General features: G+C 33.0%; 1 protein-coding gene across 1 annotated transcript; it reads left to right on the top strand.

The window, feature by feature from the left end:
- Nucleotides 1–355: 355 nt before the first annotated feature.
- On the top strand, nt 356–12,323 carry LOC113517789 (elongation of very long chain fatty acids protein 7-like). Its single transcript, XM_052897309.1, has 5 exons — nt 356–619; nt 1,659–1,849; nt 7,871–7,942; nt 10,283–10,579; nt 11,880–12,323. Exons 1-5 carry the CDS (start codon nt 556–558, stop codon nt 12,168–12,170), a joined length of 915 nt encoding a protein of 304 aa, XP_052753269.1. The 5' UTR covers nt 356–555; the 3' UTR covers nt 12,171–12,323.
- Nucleotides 12,324–17,780: the final 5,457 nt, after the last annotated feature.

A 17,780-nucleotide genomic window follows, 5' to 3' on the forward strand; every position in this document is an offset into this window, starting at 1 on the left:
GCAGGTCACCACTGAGGGATAATAGGTGAGAATGAAAAAGAAGGTCAGTTAGGCCATCGTGATGAATACATCTGAAATTCAGCACGATAGTTTCCAGGGGGGACCACAGGATGGTCGACCTGACAGGGCATATTGCTGGCAATGGGACTGGTAGTCCGCATTACTCACAATTCCTTCCCCACTGTATAGATGTTTGTTACCACTTATCGTCAGATGGTGGCCGTGCGATTACCATTCCGTAGCGAATAAAAAAATTAATCGATTGCATTGATTTCGATAATCGAATCACGTGTAATTAATTTCCGTGAACTCATCACGAATATGACCCCAGACAGTTAAAAATGTCACTGCAATATATGTACATATTACTGATTCGATCAATCATTTGTATACAGACAGTGCACGCAGTTAGTAGTGTAATTGTTTGGTGAAAATATATATATATTTATATTATATATATATATATACGTATAGTGTTCTATTTAAACTATTATATAAATACAAATATTTATTTTATTTACATTATACAATAAATTAATAATTTCTTTAAACAAAATGGAATATAAATATGCGTTAAATAAAAGTGACATTGACAGTATTTGGAATTTCAAATCTAAGGGTAAGTCCATTTTTTACAACAAATATGGGTTTACTTATAGCCACGAGTTTTATTTCATAAGTGAAGTATATTCAAAAGGTGGCCACGTGGCTTGGAATAGTTTTATTTCAGTATTTTTTCTTTATTTTTTTGTTACTTTTGTGACATACTTGTGAAGCAATAACTAAAATATTGGTCTAGAAATAACGTAAAGGGTACAGATTCAAATCTTGAGTACTTAGATTTTTTTAAAATTGTTTCATCAATTTTTAAATTATTATTTCATATTTTAATGAAATATTTATATTTTAGTAATCATCAAATTAAAAGTTTATTTTGTCTCAAAAAACAAAATAAATTTATATTTTTTAATTTCTTTCTTTTTTTTTTTTTAATTGATTGGCAGACATGTAAACATTAAAGCTTGTTTGTAAATAAAACATGATATTCTCGAAAACCGGGTATCTGTATGGATTTATTTATTTATTCATCATATCTGTCTTTAACTGTCCACTGCTGTACATAAGCTTCTCCCTTGAGGTGTCATGCCAGTAGTTGCCACGCTTGGCAGGTGAATTGGCAACCGCAGTTAGGCTTTAGAGATGTTTTAAGAGGGACGCTGCTGCCCATCTCTCACCCTTCCTTAGTCGTCTCTTACGGCACCCACAGGAAAGGAATTGGTGGCCGATTCTATGCCGGAACCACTTATGGGGGAGGCCTATGTTTACCAATGAACAGTTTACGATTAATATAATAATAATAAAAACACCATTATACAAAAAAAATAGTAGTCGTGAGTTTGTTTCTTTTATATTACCATATAAGGTTGTGGAATGAGCTCCCTGCCGAGGTTTTCCCAAGAGACTACAGCATGGGGTTCTTCAAAAGGGGAGTAAAGAGGTTACTTCAGGGTCGGCAACGCATGCGTAATACCTCTGGTATTGCAGGTGTTTATAGGCTACGGTAACCACTTACCATCAGGTGGGCCGTATGCTTGTTTGCCACCTCAGTGGTATAAAAAAAAATTATTAATGAAGATTTTTTTTTTAATATTTTTCAGAGGAATACGTGGACAAATGGTTCTTGATGGAATCCCCAATACCCATACTGGCGATATGGGTGGCCTATATACTGTTTGTGTTAAAAATTGGTCCAGAAACGATGAAGAAACGTCCCGCCTTCCAATTGAGGAATGTAATCATTCTATACAATGCAGTACAAGTGATAGTTTCCATCTTACTTTTTAATTTGGTAAGTGTTAATTTATTTATTTATCTGTAATAAACATAGATAGTGCAAATGGCGGACTCAATACCATTCGCGGTTAACTACCAGTCGACCGTAGACAGGAATAACAGAAAATATAATTGACGGTACAACGTGGTGAGCAAATATATAGAAAAAATAAGACAATATTAAAATAAAACAGTAATTTAAAAATAACATATATATGATACTTATATTATTTACATTATGTATATATATGGTTTAAAGAGTGGGATATAGCAGTGAATTTACAGGGTACACAGGAATAACACCTGAGTACTCAGGAATGGCAATGCATGGGGAGTATCATGGGCGAAACAGTATACTCTGTTATGTCCATGGTACTGCTCATGTCTATAGGCGACGGTTACCACTTTCCATCAGGTGGGCCGTCAGCTTGTTTGCCATTCTAAGTTGTATAAAAAAAAATAGGGACCCCATTGCTAGCAATTACCCAGTCAGGACGACTTCCGCGCACTTACTCCTAGAAACCGTCGTGCCTGATTTGTTGTTGTATACATCGCGATGGGTCAATTGACATATTACATTCTCACCTATCTTCCATCACTGATGCTCCGCTAGTGTCGATAGAACAAGCAGAGTCTTAAAAAAATACACGCTGTCAAGTTGTCTTCCACGGTCACGGTTCCTGCCTGGAAACTATAGTAGTAAAGTCATTCTCAGTGATTATCCCTCATTGGTTCCTCACCATTTTGCTATCACCCGTTCATACTTAAAAAATCTCCTCCCCCCATACATCTACCTCATCACGATAGACCAACTGGTCTGTTTTCATTCCCATTTCATTATTACCCGTTCTTATTTTAAAAAACCAATCTTCTCTCCCATACATCTTCATCATCACATCAGCCATTATCTATTCACTGCTTTACATAAGCGTCGCCCTATTTGCCACCAGTTGCTATGCTTAATAGGCGGGTTGGCCACCTTAGTCAGGCGTTTGGTGATGTTTTAAAAGGGACACTGCTGTCTGTCCCTCGACTTCCTTTAGTCGCTTCTTAAGACATCCACGGTAATGGAAGGTATGGGCCTTTCTATGCCGGAATCACACGGCAAGTACCCTTTGTTACGTTAGAACAAACAGTAGGCACTGTCCCATTTTATTATTCATTTCTTAGTATAAGATATAGGGGGGAAAGGGATTGTTAGTAATGGGGTCTGACCCATGCCTAGCAATACACCATATCCGGTCGACCTCCACGCTGTTCCCCCTGGAAACCATCGTGGTTAGTTGTAACGAAATTCATCACGATGGGCAAACTGACCTGCTTTCATCGTCACCCACCATCCCTCCCTGGTGCCTCGCCAGCGTATACCGTTAGCGCAGGCGATCTCATCATACCATCATCACCCATAAAAAAAATTATAAGACATAAATATTATTTTTTGCTATATGTTGCTGTTCTAACAATATTTATTTATAATATGCTTATAGGTGATATAAATCATTACATATCATAATACTGCTAACATGCAATTCGTCTTGATAACTGATACGACCACGTGTTCTATATTATTCATAGAATAATAGAAATATTGCATACTATAGCCAATTAACTACCTTTTTACTCGCTGCTTTGTTCACGTGGTGTTTTTTAATGGATGATAATGGAATGGTAACCCCACATGTGCTACAGTATACGCTGGCGGGACGTCAGTGAGGGATGATAGATGAGAATGAAAAGGCAAGTCAGTTAGCCCATCGTGATGAATAAACCTGGAATTCAACACGACTGTTTCTAAGGGGGACCACGTGGAGGTCGACCTGACAATGTATATTGCCAGCAATGCTAGCAATATACTTTGTTAATAAGTGCTCCCCTGTACGTGTGGTTAGCAAAATGAATTAAATAGATCATTTCTGAATGATATATTAAAATAAAACGTACTTCAGTTTTTAAGTTAGACCTTCAGATATACAACAGCGAGAGTCGCATTCAATTTGGTACAGTAAGTTTAGCATGATACCCGAACAAATATACAGCCATACATAACAATTCGAAAAGAGTATCTGGTTCATCTCTTACGGATTATTCTCAATACATAACAATATTCCGAACCTAGCAATAGAATTAAAAAAAATATATAATTTAAATGAACTCGTAAACATGTTAAAAGACATTATAAAATATTGTAAATTTAAAATATGTCAAATTATATAAAATATTGTCTGTGTAAAATAATACTGTAATTGTAATAGGAGAAGATGACGCTGCTCATTTGATTATGTTGCATTAAAAGTTACTTTATTAAATTTCAGTGTAAACGTTATTGGATATTGTAACGTTTTCATAAGTATGTAAGCCACAATAAGTTATTTGAGTATTCACTGAGATACGAATACAGGTTCGACCTAGTTCTTTTAGTGGGGGGAAAGGGATTGTTAGCAATGGAATTTGACAGCCCCGTTGCTAGCAATATACCCTATTAGGTCGACCTCCATGTGGTTCCCCGTGGAAACCAACGGGAAAAATTCTTGTTAAATTCGTCACGATGGACTAACTGACCTGCTTCATCCTCATCTATCACCTCTTATTGCCCCGCCGCACAGTGGGAACTCGCCTAAGAAAGCCATCTCATAAATACTTTTTACAAAACTCTGTGGATATGCATGTATAATACCTCAAATTGTAGCTAAAGAGTTACTCTATCATTATAAGTATGATTCAAATCTGTCACTATTCATACTTCATAGAACAGAGCATCTAAAGTCAAGGAATGAAAAAAATACAAAAATAATTATGTAACTTAAATTTCGTTTGGTATAATTTTATAGTATCAAAACAATAGAAGTCATATAGTGTGATACCATTTTAGAATGCTTAGAATGTGTACTTTACTATAAAATAAAAATATATTTAGTTTAGTACAATATTACTTAACCAAAGATCCATATATCGTTATATGTATTATTTTCTTTTCTCAAACATTCAGTTGGAGATTTGACAGTTGCCGAAGTTTGCCGAAGTTCTGATTTTGGTTTAATTTATTAGGAAATATAATGTAATTTGAGGGCAAAAGATTTTTTTTTGCAGTTTTACTGCGTAATATATTTAAATCTAGTATAATATCATGGTGAGAATGTTTTTTTCTAAGTACGTATATTAAGATTTTTTTCTTTATTTGAGATTCTCTGTCTGGACACTCAAAAAGATACTTTTGTCTCAATTATTATTTTATATTTTATTTTTTGCGTTACTTTTATCAAATATATCACACAGTATTTAGTTCCCATTTCCATACAGACCTATTCTTTACCGCATAACCGCATAATGGTGAATTTTTTAAATCAAGTAATTTTGCACACGTCTATGATCATTATTAAGTATAAAATAATACATTTACATATGAAATATTACAGTTCTTTATAAGCATTTGTCATTTCTGAACAATTGTTAATTACTTATCTCTCCGCAATGAGTGAAATCTCGTGTACCGGACGTGACTTAAGTCTCTTATTGTTGAAAGTGATACAAATTATATTGATTCTATCTCAAACTATGTACGAAATAATATTACCGAATCTTCAGATGCGAATATAGCAAAAATTATCGCAAGTATTTAGAAGTCCTTCATAACTCAGTTTCGTCAACGCTATACGAAATGTGGTCGAAAGAAAAAACAGTTTTTAAACCAAAATAGCAATTGGTTTAATGTCATTTTTACTGTAAATCTAGAAAAAACTACATGCGAACCTGAACTTTCTACTTCGACAGAGAAAAGAGGAAGACCTTCTAAAAGATACGATGACAGTTCAGAGAGTACAAAGAAACGGAAAAACAAGGGACTGCTTGATACCTGTGGACTTGATTTCATACTGAACTCATATGTACAGGGTTTAAGGTCACGTGGTGAAGTAGATGAAGCATTCATCGTTGATATTTTACGACCATGGCCGTCAGAAAAAAAGAGTAAAATACGCAGTAATCTTCGTAATGAACCGACACTTATAACAGCATATTCAAAAGATGAAGATCTTAGCATTTTTGTAGAATTGGATCTGAACAAGGCACAGTATGAAAATATGATGAGTTGTTTGATAACAAAGAATTGCTTATTGTTTCCATTATACAAGTTGATTCGTGAAGTTACAGAATCTTGTATCCGCCAAAATCACAAGGTGTTGATTCATTGTGAAAGTGTGATACGTTACTTTTCTGTCTTGCCTCTTGGGCAACTTTCAGAAAATGCTCAAGAGTCACGGAACAAAGACTATAAACAGTTAAAGCTTCATCATGCAAGACAATGTTCGAGGGTAGCCACTAACGAAGATATTCTACACGCACTTTTATATACCTCTGACCCATACATAACAAGTTTAAGAAAACCTTCCAATAAAAAATATTTAGAACTTTTTGATGAAGTAAAGGAGCTCTTGAGTGACTTCTAAGTTATCTTTATAAGAGTTTTTGTTTTTTACGCAGATACTTTTACTTATTCCTGTATAAATTTCTTAGGACATAAATGTAAGTCTACAAAATTTATATTTCTTGTATTCCTATATTATTTATAACTATTAGAAATAAATTTTTACTCACAAAGCATACATAATTTAAAAGCATATAGGCAATTTTAGTATTTAAGATTATCAGAAAAAAAAAATCATGTACATATCTTTATTAATACGGAAGTTATAGATTTATGAGATGAAAAGGAGTCAAAGTTCCCACTGTGCGCCGGTGTATATCGATAGCGCGGGCGGGATTATCATTCCATTATCACCAATTAAAAAAAAAAGTTCTGTTAGTAGTAAATCTAACTAAATGTAAATGTATTTTTTTTGTAAGTTATATATTTTAAATTAATTTACACATACATTATTAAACAATCTACATTCAAATATCATTGTTATAATTTAAGAATGTGCACCACAAAAAAATCGGCTTCAATTTTGACAAAATAATTATTAATTGTAATTTTGATTTAAAAACTAAACTACTGAACCGATTTCGATAAAATTTCTATAAAACTAATAAGAAAATATATTCATTCAATTAAAGAAGAATGGCCGTGCAGTCCCGGCATAGAATAGGCCACACTTTTCTTTCCCGTAGGTGTTGTCAGAGACGAATACGTGAACTTAATGATAGAGGAACGGGCAGCAGCGTCCCACTTAAAACATCTCTAAAAGTCTAACTGCGGATGCCAACCCACTTGCCAATAGTGGCAACTACTAACAAAACGCCCCTTATGAGGAAGGCTTATGTTCAGCAGTGGACAGTTAACAGCTAAAAATGATTGCCATCCCTGCGGAGTAAGTGCTGGCGTGTATCTTCGTACGCTGTAATTTTACTCCAACACTCTTATGGGATTATTTAGTTATAATTATTTTTGGTTAATTCCATTACCATTAGTATCTCACTGCCAATACCCGAAGGTTGTCGATGCATAAATTAAATTAATCAATTCCTGTCAAAATGTGACATTTGCATGCTATTCTGTAATGGCTAAATAGGCACGAAACTTTATGTAATGTAAGACCACCGATACCTACCCTATTTAAAGCAAATAAATTTATTATTATTATTATTATTGACCACGATTGTTAATTAACAAACATACTAATGATAGCGGAATTAAACAAAATAATTCTAATTAAATTACTAGCAATTTAAACTTCCAATTAGACATATAGATTACAAATACGTTTTAGTAAAACTCTTATGGGAAAATTTGAAAAGTTTCATTCTCCATATCTCCCACGCACAACCACCCTTTGGAATCAACTTCCAGCAGCAGTATTTCCGAACCGATACGACAACATAACCTTCAAGAAAAGAGCATATTCCTTTTTAAAATGCCGGCAACACACCTGCAATGCCGTAGGTGTTGTGGGTGACCATGGGCGGCGGTAGTCACTTACCATCAGGTGAGCCGCATGCTCGTTTGCCCCCTGTGTTGTAAAAAAAAAAAATATCCAATGGTTTCCCTGTATCTCCTTTCTTGAGCTCATTATTTAATAAATATATTAATTTTGATTTTCAGGGTATGTCTATATTACAAGATGTCGGATACATGCACGTGACTTGTCAACACGACGATAAAACAGAAAGAAAAGTAAGTAAATCTTATCTTATCTTACTTTTAGCTTATCTCACTCATTATCTTATCTCACTTCATATCTTATCTCATTCCTTATCTTACAATTATATAAAACTATAATTAGACATCAAGATAGAGATATTTAAAAAAAAAAAAACGTGGGATTTACTACGAACAAGAGCAAAAAAAGCTGACAAAATATTTACTTTAATTTTAGTTTATCTATCTGTCTGTATTTTTGTTTCAATATCAGATAAAAATTATACATTGCCGCATCAAATTGAATGCGTTTTTCACGGTTGTGTTTCTAAACGTGTACGTTACAATCTAGCGTGCATGTCTTATCTTTAATACGCTATCTATGTATCATTTATTTACATACAAACTTGCGAACGAAAGATAAAATTCATTAATATTATAAAAGTGAAAATCCGTTTGTTTGTTACTACTTGGAATTTTGAAAATTTCACGATTAGATTTTTTTAATCGTTAGAGAGACAAACGAGCGGACGGTGAATGATGGGAAGCGGCTACCGTCACCAATAAACGCCTGTAACACGAGAGTTGCTTGTGCGTTGCCGACCAAATATTTACTTTGTTAAACGCCAAGAAATAATAAACAGACAAACGCTCGTTCACGTTTATATTAATAGTCTAGTTTCAAAAAAACCCGCGTGACCAAAATATATTGATTGACCGAAATAAAAAGTAGTTTATTAATATTTGTTTTAATGGATAATAATGGATGGATGGTAACCTATATACTCGTAGATGCCCAATATTTTGGTACACGTTAAAAAAAATGGAATCGAATCCTGAATCGAGACTGAGGTCTCGGACAGGTACTTGTACAAGTATTCGAATAATTTATATAAAAAATAAATGTTTAGTATTTTTTATTTTAGTAATTAAGTAAAGTATTAATAAATAAAATGTTGAACAATCATATCATAAGTACTCAAAATCTATATTTGAATACCTGAGTTCTATATGTTTAGTACTCGAATACCAATTATACTTTCCGGTAGTACTTCAATCAGGACTTGGCACATCACTACGATGAATTACCAATCGATTGATTCGTATCTGAAAGCAGTAGAAGAATGGAAACTTAAGCCGGAACCAAATTGGAAAGGAACAAATTGTTTTAATTATAAAATTAATTAACAAATCGGTCAATGACACTCTATTGTCTGTTTGACGTCGATATAGGATGAATTTATTGCTCTTAATGACATATAAATCGAGGAGGATCCATACAATGGGTGGTCGTAATATTTCTTTATTTGGTAATTAATTATGATACAGAATGCCCAATTTGAATGCAACGTTGTTAAACGAAATTTAATTAAACAATTTGACCATTACTTAATTCGATCAGTAAATAACTTAACCTGACTTTTTAAATGGCGACCCTTCTCAAATTGCAAGTGTTCATGGGTATCACTTTTTTTTTAATGGATGACAATGGAATGGTAACCTCGCTCGCACTATCGGTTTACATCGGCGGGGCACCAGTGGAAAATGATAGGTGAAAATGAATACAGGGCAGTTGGCCCACCATGAATTTGACAAAAATTAACTGTGATGGTTTCCAGGTGAAAACGCGTAGACGTCGACCTGAGGATAGATTGCTAGCAATGGGGGTATTAGACCTCATTACTAACGATTCCTTTCTTCCCTAACAGTAGCCACTTTCCATCAGTGAGACCTTCAACACGTTTCATTATCGTATCAGTCGTTATATATCCACTGTTGGACATAGGTCTCCCCTTTGGAGGAGGGTTTGCCAATAGTTGCCATGCTTGGCAGGGAGGTTGGCAACCGTAGTTAAATTTTGATGACGTTTTAAGAGGGACTTTGCTGCGCATGCCTCAAACATTAATTTCCATTAGTCGCTTCTTACGACATTCACGGGAAAGGAAAGGAAAAGGTGGGTGGTGATGAGGCCTATGTTCAGCAGTGAACAGTTAAGGGCTGATATGATGATGAATTCATTATCAGATCATGAATGAACATGGCGACTAAGGCAGGGCGAGACATGGGCAGCAGCGTCCTTCCTAAAACATCTCTAAAAGCTTAACTGCGGTTGCCAGTCCACTTGCCAAGCATGGCAACTACTGGCAAAACTTCCCTTATAGGGAAGGCTTATATCCAGCAGTGGGCAGTTAACAGTTGATATAATAATAATAATGATCATGAATAAGTCGGCAATGTTTTATGCTCATATCTCGAAACTTGATTTTATCAGACAGTCGCGTTTTAATTATAATATGGCAGTTTAATTATAGAACAGAAGAGAATAGAATAAAATAGAATTTTATTACTAACTGTGTATATATATATTCTTTTCAGCTATCCTGGGCCATCTACTTGTACTTCCTGTCGAAATTATCCGAGCTTCTCGATACAATTTTCTTCGTTCTTCGTAAGAAACAGAATCAAGTGTCATTCCTGCATATCTATCACCACAGTATCATGTTGTGGTCGACATGGTTCACGCTAAAGCTGGAGCCCTCCTATTATACGACCTTTTTGGGTACCCTGAACACGTTTGTACATATTATTATGTATACATACTACGGATTGTCTGCATTTCCGCCAATAACCAAGTACCTGTGGTGGAAGAAGTACATCACGTCTTTGCAATTGGTAAGTCGATATTTTTTCTTTTATTTCCATCACCATTATCCTCCGATCCTCGTCCCAACGGCGTGAATTTACTGGGTACAGAGGAATAACATCTGAGTCTTTAGGAATGGCAACGCATGGGGGATATCATGGGCGAAACAGTATACTCTATTATGTCCATGGTACTGCTCATGTCTATAGGCGACGGTTACCACTTTCCATCAGGTGGGCCGTCAGCTTGTTTGTCATTCTAAATTGTATAAAAAAAAAATATTTGAAGTCGGCGTATATGTCTCTTCTATTCTTCCTTTTTTCAGTCATTTCCTCATCCACTCCTATTTTAGTTATATCATCTTTCATACCATCCATCCATGTCTGTTTAGATCTTCCTCTGCCATCAAAATTCAAACTTAATATCTTTGTTGAAACATGCTCCTTATCCCTGTACATCACGTCTCCATATATTTCTCTTTTATCCCAAATTTTTCTTTTATTTACATTTCATATTAATAATATAATATAAAATATGAATTTGGTGAGTAGGTTTTTTTTTTTTATACAATTTAGAATGGCAAACAAATTAACTGCCCACCTAATGACAAGTGGTAATCGTAACCTATAGACACTAACAGTACCATGGATATAACAGAGTATACTGTTTCGCCCATGATACCCTCCATGCGTTGCCATTCCTGAGGAATCAGGAATTCAGGTTATTCCTCTATACCCTGTAAATTCACTGCCATATCCCACTTTTCAAACCGAAACACAATTGCTTTACGGTGGATACATGAATGGGACAAAGGTAGATAGATAGATAGATAGATACTCTTTATTGTTTCCTCCAAAAGATTACAAACGTAAACTTATTATAAATATAAATAATTACAAGAAATAATCACAATATCAAAAGACTAGGTATATTTGTATTTGTATATTTTAATAGAAGTGAAACTACAAGGTACGGAAGCATAATACCAAAATCTTCAAAAATGGCAACATATGAGGGGTAATTTGAGTATTATAGAATATTCTGTGGTGTTTATGGTACTTTTCATGTCTACCATATGTGCGACAGATACCTCCATAGCATATAAAAGACAGTACCTGCAGTTATCATTGATTATATTTGGAAACTCTGGCGCGTACCTCATGCTATTATTCAGACACTTCATATATATATATATATATATATATATATATATATATATATATATATATATAATATCTCACAAGTACAGACATTATCTAGTTATAGTATATATATTATATATATTAAATAAATAAATATTAGTAAGGTAATTTTTTTTTTGTTTTTCAGATACAATTCGTCATGATCGTGATACATATGGTCGCAAATTACATAACTACTGACTGCCCACCGTCATCAATATTGTCATCAGTAATATTGGTAAACGGTATATTCTTTATATATCTCTTTGGAGACTTCTACAAGAAGTCATACAATAAAAAAACAATACAAAATGACAATCAATTAAACAAATCCAACGAAACAACAGACGGCGTGAATAAAAAACATGAAAATGGTATAATATCGGATAATTTAACTAAAAGAAATTCTAGTACCAATTGTGGTAAAATTGTAAATTAAACACTCTGAACTTATTAAATTAATTGTGAAATTTTTTTCAGAAGACTTTACTATTAGATTTATATGTTATATTTATTAACAATACATTATATGTAGTAAAATTAAAAATAGGGTTAGACGGATGGAATGTTATGTGTTTAATAGATTTTTTATTAAATAATATAGTTATATTTTTTAAAATAAATTTTTTATATCAAAAATAACATTGTGTATTTTTTATTTCATCAAATTACAGAAATAATAAATTCTAAATAAAATATATTTATTAAAAATAAATATCGTGAGATATGAGGTAACTTTTAGTCATATTATGTTGGTAATATATAATAGATTAATTATTTTGTTTAGAAATTTGCTCTATTTATATTTTGTTATTTTTTTTTTTAGAATTTATATTTTATATATTCTGTTAAGCCCAATAATTGTGTTTTATCTACAAATTAACTCAGTCCAAAATAATTCAAATATAACGTTATAATATGATACTTTTTTTACGTCCAAAATTTTTTTATTACAAATCTGATACGCTCCACATGATATAGATGTATGATAAAATTAGCAATCACATTGTTTTTTGTTCAAACAAGTACAAAACTGTTAACTGTCCACTGCTGAACATAAGCTTTCGTCAATAAGGCAGTTTTGTCAGTAGTTGCCACTCTTAGCAGGCGGATGAACAAGCGCAGTTAGGCTTTTAGAGATGTTTTAAGAGGAACGCTGCTGACCATTCCTGTACCATTAGGTTCTCTCAGTCGCCTTGTACAACACCCACAGGAAAGGAAGGAATGGCCTGTTCTATGCCGGGACCACATACCCAAATTTCATTATATACGATACATTTAGATAAAATCACAATCATAAGGTACGAATCAATTTGAAGTAGATATACTTAAGTTATAAAAATAAATACGAATTTTTACCAGTATGAAATTCGTTTAATACTAATGATAATACCTAATATAAATTACAACAAGCTATTATTTTAACTTAATACATTATTTATTTATTTAAATAACTTTATTGGCCAAAAACATATGGTACAAAAGGCGAACTTAATGCCAGTATCATTCTCTACCAGTCAACCTTTGCATATGTAAATATATTCATATTTACCTTCAAAATAAGTTAAAATTTCATTTTAAAGTGTTTGTATTATTGATATCAGATGGAGACTTTGTACAAAAGTCGATTGCTTGGGTAACTCTGTCCCATTCGTGTTTCTACTGTGAAGCAGTTGTGTTTGCATGGCTGTGTTTCGGCTTGAAGGGTGGGATATGGCGTGAATTTACAGGGTACAGAGGAATAACATCTGAGTCCTCAGGAATGGCAACGCATGTGGGGTATCATGGGCGAAACGGTATACTCTGTTATGTCCATGGTACTGCTCACGTCTATAGGCGACGATAACCACTTTCCATTAGGTGGGCCGTCAGCTTGTTTGCTATTCTAAGTCGTATAAAAAAATCTTTCTTATTCTATTGGAAATTGAAGTGTCTCGCTGGAATAAGATTATTTTGAGTATTAAATCATAAATCTATCAAATTACAAGATATTATGATGGTTGCTAAAGATTGGTGATCTTACCACATAAAAAAAGTTTTTTTTTATACAACTTAGAATGGAAACAAGCTGACGGCCCACCTGATGGAAACTGGTAACCGTTGCACATAGACATGAGCAGTACCATGGACATAACAGAGTATACTTAAACTTGCGATAGATACAATACGTGTCTAGACATCTTAATACAAAGCGTATTTGATACGTTTTCATTCATCATTCACATCAGCCTTTAACTGTCCACTGCTTAACATAAGCCTCTTCTTTGAGGGGTTTTGCCAGTAGTTTGCATACTTGGTAGACAGGTTGGTAATCGCAGTTAGGATTTGGAGATGTCTTAAGAGGGACAATACTGCCCATCTCTCGTCCTCCTTTAGTCGCCTCTTAGGACATCCACGGGAAAGGAAGGGGTGGCCTATTCTATGCCGGGACCACACGGTGAACCTGATACGTGTTTATGTCTAAATAAAAGAAAATCTGCCTTATTAAAATCTAAAAAGCTATTTAAATCAATACAATTTATTACAATAATTTATAAATTTTGTCACAAAAAAAATTAAATTAAATATTTTAACTTAGACCAAATAATGTTTATTCACTTACCCCTTTATTCATAAAAACTAAAACACTTTTAATTAAGTTGGGTTGGTATTACCTCCATTAAGTTTGTAAAAATTGTCACTACCACTATTAAGAAAGGTAGGAATTGATATTCTGTCTAATAACTTGAATTATTTGAAATAATAACACTCATTACTCACACTCATAAGATTGGATGATATGAAATTTTTTTAATGGATGATAATGAAATGGTAACCTCGCTTGCGCTATCGGTATACACTGGGGGGTCACCAGTGAGGGATGATAAGTGAGGATGAAGCAGGTCAGTTAGTTCATTGTCACAAATTCACTAATGTATCAATCACGATAATTTCCATGAGAAACCCGCTAGGAGGTCGACCTGATATACCTTATATTACTATTTATGTGATTGCTAATCCCCATTACTTATAATCTCTTTTTCCTCTGAATGATATAAGTTGTACTTACCTCCATTAAGTTGAAAATCAAGAAAAACAAGAGGAAAGAAAAAAGAAGTGCATTCAACTATAATGTGGAAAGACAAAGCCCCATTACTAGCAATATAAGAAATGGAAACCATCGTGAACAATTCTTGTTGAATTCGTCACGATGGGCTAAGAAATAAAAAGTGGAAAAACCATTGATTGTCACCCATTAAAAAAATATAATGTTAAAGAAATGGAAAATGAAGAAAAGCAAAGAAGTAGAAATAAAAAGTAAAACAGTGATTGTCAATTTAGTTTAATTTGTCATGGGCGGTACTCTGTTACGTCCATGGTACGAGTCTATAGACGACGGTTACCACTTTCCATCAGGTGGGCCGTCAGCTTGTTTGCCATTCTAAGTTGTATAAAAAAAATGTTTCATTCATGAATTCATAAACTATTTTGATAATCACTTTTTTTTCCTATTACGCATTTTCTTTACGCATGTTACGTTAATGTATTACAGTTCAGGATGTTTACTGGGCAACAATTTTTAAGTTTACCTGACACGTTAGTGTCAGTTCGTAAAAAGGTAAGTAAAATAGAAATAAATTATAATATCAGGAAAATGTTAACACCTTTTGCACATACCTATAGTATGGGTCTCGTTTTTTAATTATGTATGTATAAGATATATTCTAAACTGCCTATTTTAGAAAAAAAATAATAATACCATAATTTATTAATTAAATTGATGTACCATTTGAACAAATATTAGTTTCACTGTGGCTAACTATTGTTAGCTAGATTTTATAATTTTTGTCTTCAATGGTTGTGACAAAAAATTCTAAAAAATATTGTTTTGGCTTCTATTGCTCATAATAAAATACCTTCCTTAATTTTTTTATTAAATATCATCCATTTACAAACCACATATCTTTGGAGATGTTTTAAGATCTTGCCTTACCTTAGTCGCCTCTTACGACACCCACGGGAAAAGAAAGGACGGCCTATTCTATGCCGGTACTACACGGGAATATAAATGTAAATGAATGAAATCCATTCTGGTTTATGTCAATCGAAGTTTATACATATATAAATTTATATAAAACAACACTTAACGATAACTACGTAGAAACTATTATTTGTTAACGATTTTATTAGTAACATCAAACAATCAGTAAGTGAAGCAAGTAAAGATATGATGAACTTGCAAAAGTAAATATCGTTGAAGAACTCACATAACAGTTTGTATCAGTTGCAGTGTAACAAAATAATCGTAATAAATTAGGTAACATTGTTGTAAACTTTACAAAATGGTTGCGACGCTTGTAACTAAAAAAATAAAGTTGTGATGTACCCTTATAATAATACATCCTTCACAAGAGTACTTAGTGTACTTAGACTTTTCTATTATCAATTAAATGATTATAAATTGAGATTAGCTTATTTATTAACAGTTCCAGAAGTCTATGTGATTCAATTTTAGCAGCTTTACAGTTTAGAATACAATGGAGATGCATGTGATATTATAGTAAATGCAGGATGAGTAGGTATACTTGCTTGCACAACGGTGTTCATTACTAAAAGGAAAATTAAAACTACTATGGCTATTACAAAAATCTCTCATCACTTCATTTACAATTCAATTAGTACGATTACAGATAATAAGCAGTTGTTTGATATTTTAGATCACAAAAAAGAAATGCCTAAAATATGTAGTACATAAGAATGTCCATAATATTGCCCATATTGTATAATATTTTGCTCAAACATGCGGTCGAGTGTGACAAAAATAAATAGTTACATACTTTAAGGATACTAAAGTTACCAATAATAAAGCTGTTAATATCGAAATCTCGATTTCTTAAAATTTTAAGAAAAAAAAGATTCAGCAGATTAAACTATGCATACAATACTGATATATTTTATATCTGGTAAACATACAAAAAATAAATTGATAATATTAGACAAATGTTGAAAGAAACCCAATACTGCTAAGAATGTTACAATATGCGTAAATGGCAAGAAAGAAAGTAAAGCGTAAGTGGCCTGGAAGAAAGACAAGAGTAACAAAATATAACAGTAGCCTGTTTAGATACAAAGTAAATACTGAAAACCATGCTGTAGTAAACAGGTACGTTTATTATTTAGTCAAAACTAAATTACAAGATCAAAGATCTAAATCCATACAGAATTAATTAATGTTTAATTCAGAAATAGATGAGAAATTTTTTGATTTGTTCGTTTTCGATAAAGGAGAGATGTAGTGTATGGATAGCTTTACACTTGATCTTTACTTCTAGATATTTACACTGTCTTGAGTGAATATACATACACGAGGGTACATACGTCACAAATGTCAATAGCGGTCAGTATTGCGGGAGCGATGCTCGAAGACAGACGTTATACCGCGGAGTGCGTGGACCAATTTGTGTAACCAAGCCAATGACGACAAGACTAACGATTCTTAGTGCCTCTATACACAGTCGTATCCCTCATACATACATACCCTTCAAATTGAAATACAATTGTTTCATGTAGAAAAACGTTCCGGGGAGGGGTCTGACAATATTTTCCAACTTTGCCTAAAATTACGAGATATCAAACTAAATAAATATTGTATAATGAATTTTATGCTAAATTATTTATTGGTGGATTTTGTACGTCACTTTTTTAAATCATTGAAAACCGCCTTTATTTTAATTAATACTAGTATATTTATTAAAATCAACACGCACATAGGTATATTAATATTACATCAGAAAAAAAAACAGGTCCAAATTTAAATTTAAATATTCAACTTGATTTGAGGCATTTTCAGTCTAGTTCTTTGCAACACTGAAAGAAAAAGCGCCTGTTCTTCTGATTTTAATAATATTAGTCAGCCAAACGTCAAATTAGCTGAGTAAATTTTGAGATGTTTTTAATATTTGATGCTCTTTTTATATAATCTAAAAAAAAAATAGTTTTAAAATGTACAAATGAAGCTTTTTCATGTGACGCCTCACTTTGACTAGTAGATCAATTTTGAAATTTTGAA

The sequence above is a fragment of the Galleria mellonella genome, unplaced genomic scaffold (assembly GCF_026898425.1).
Source record: "Galleria mellonella isolate WM207_F2 unplaced genomic scaffold, CSIRO_AGI_GalMel_v1 utg117, whole genome shotgun sequence".
In the NCBI taxonomy this organism is placed as follows: Eukaryota; Metazoa; Arthropoda; class Insecta; order Lepidoptera; family Pyralidae; genus Galleria; species Galleria mellonella.

Coding starts and splice junctions, on each gene's coding strand:
- LOC113517789 (XM_052897309.1), top strand. CDS start 556: ATGGAATATAAATATGCGTTAAATAAAAGTGACATTGACAGTATTTGG. Junction 620..1,658: donor TTGGAATTTCAAATCTAAGG/GTAAGTCCATTT, acceptor AATATTTTTCAG/AGGAATACGTGGACAAATGG. Junction 1,850..7,870: donor CCATCTTACTTTTTAATTTG/GTAAGTGTTAAT, acceptor TTTGATTTTCAG/GGTATGTCTATATTACAAGA.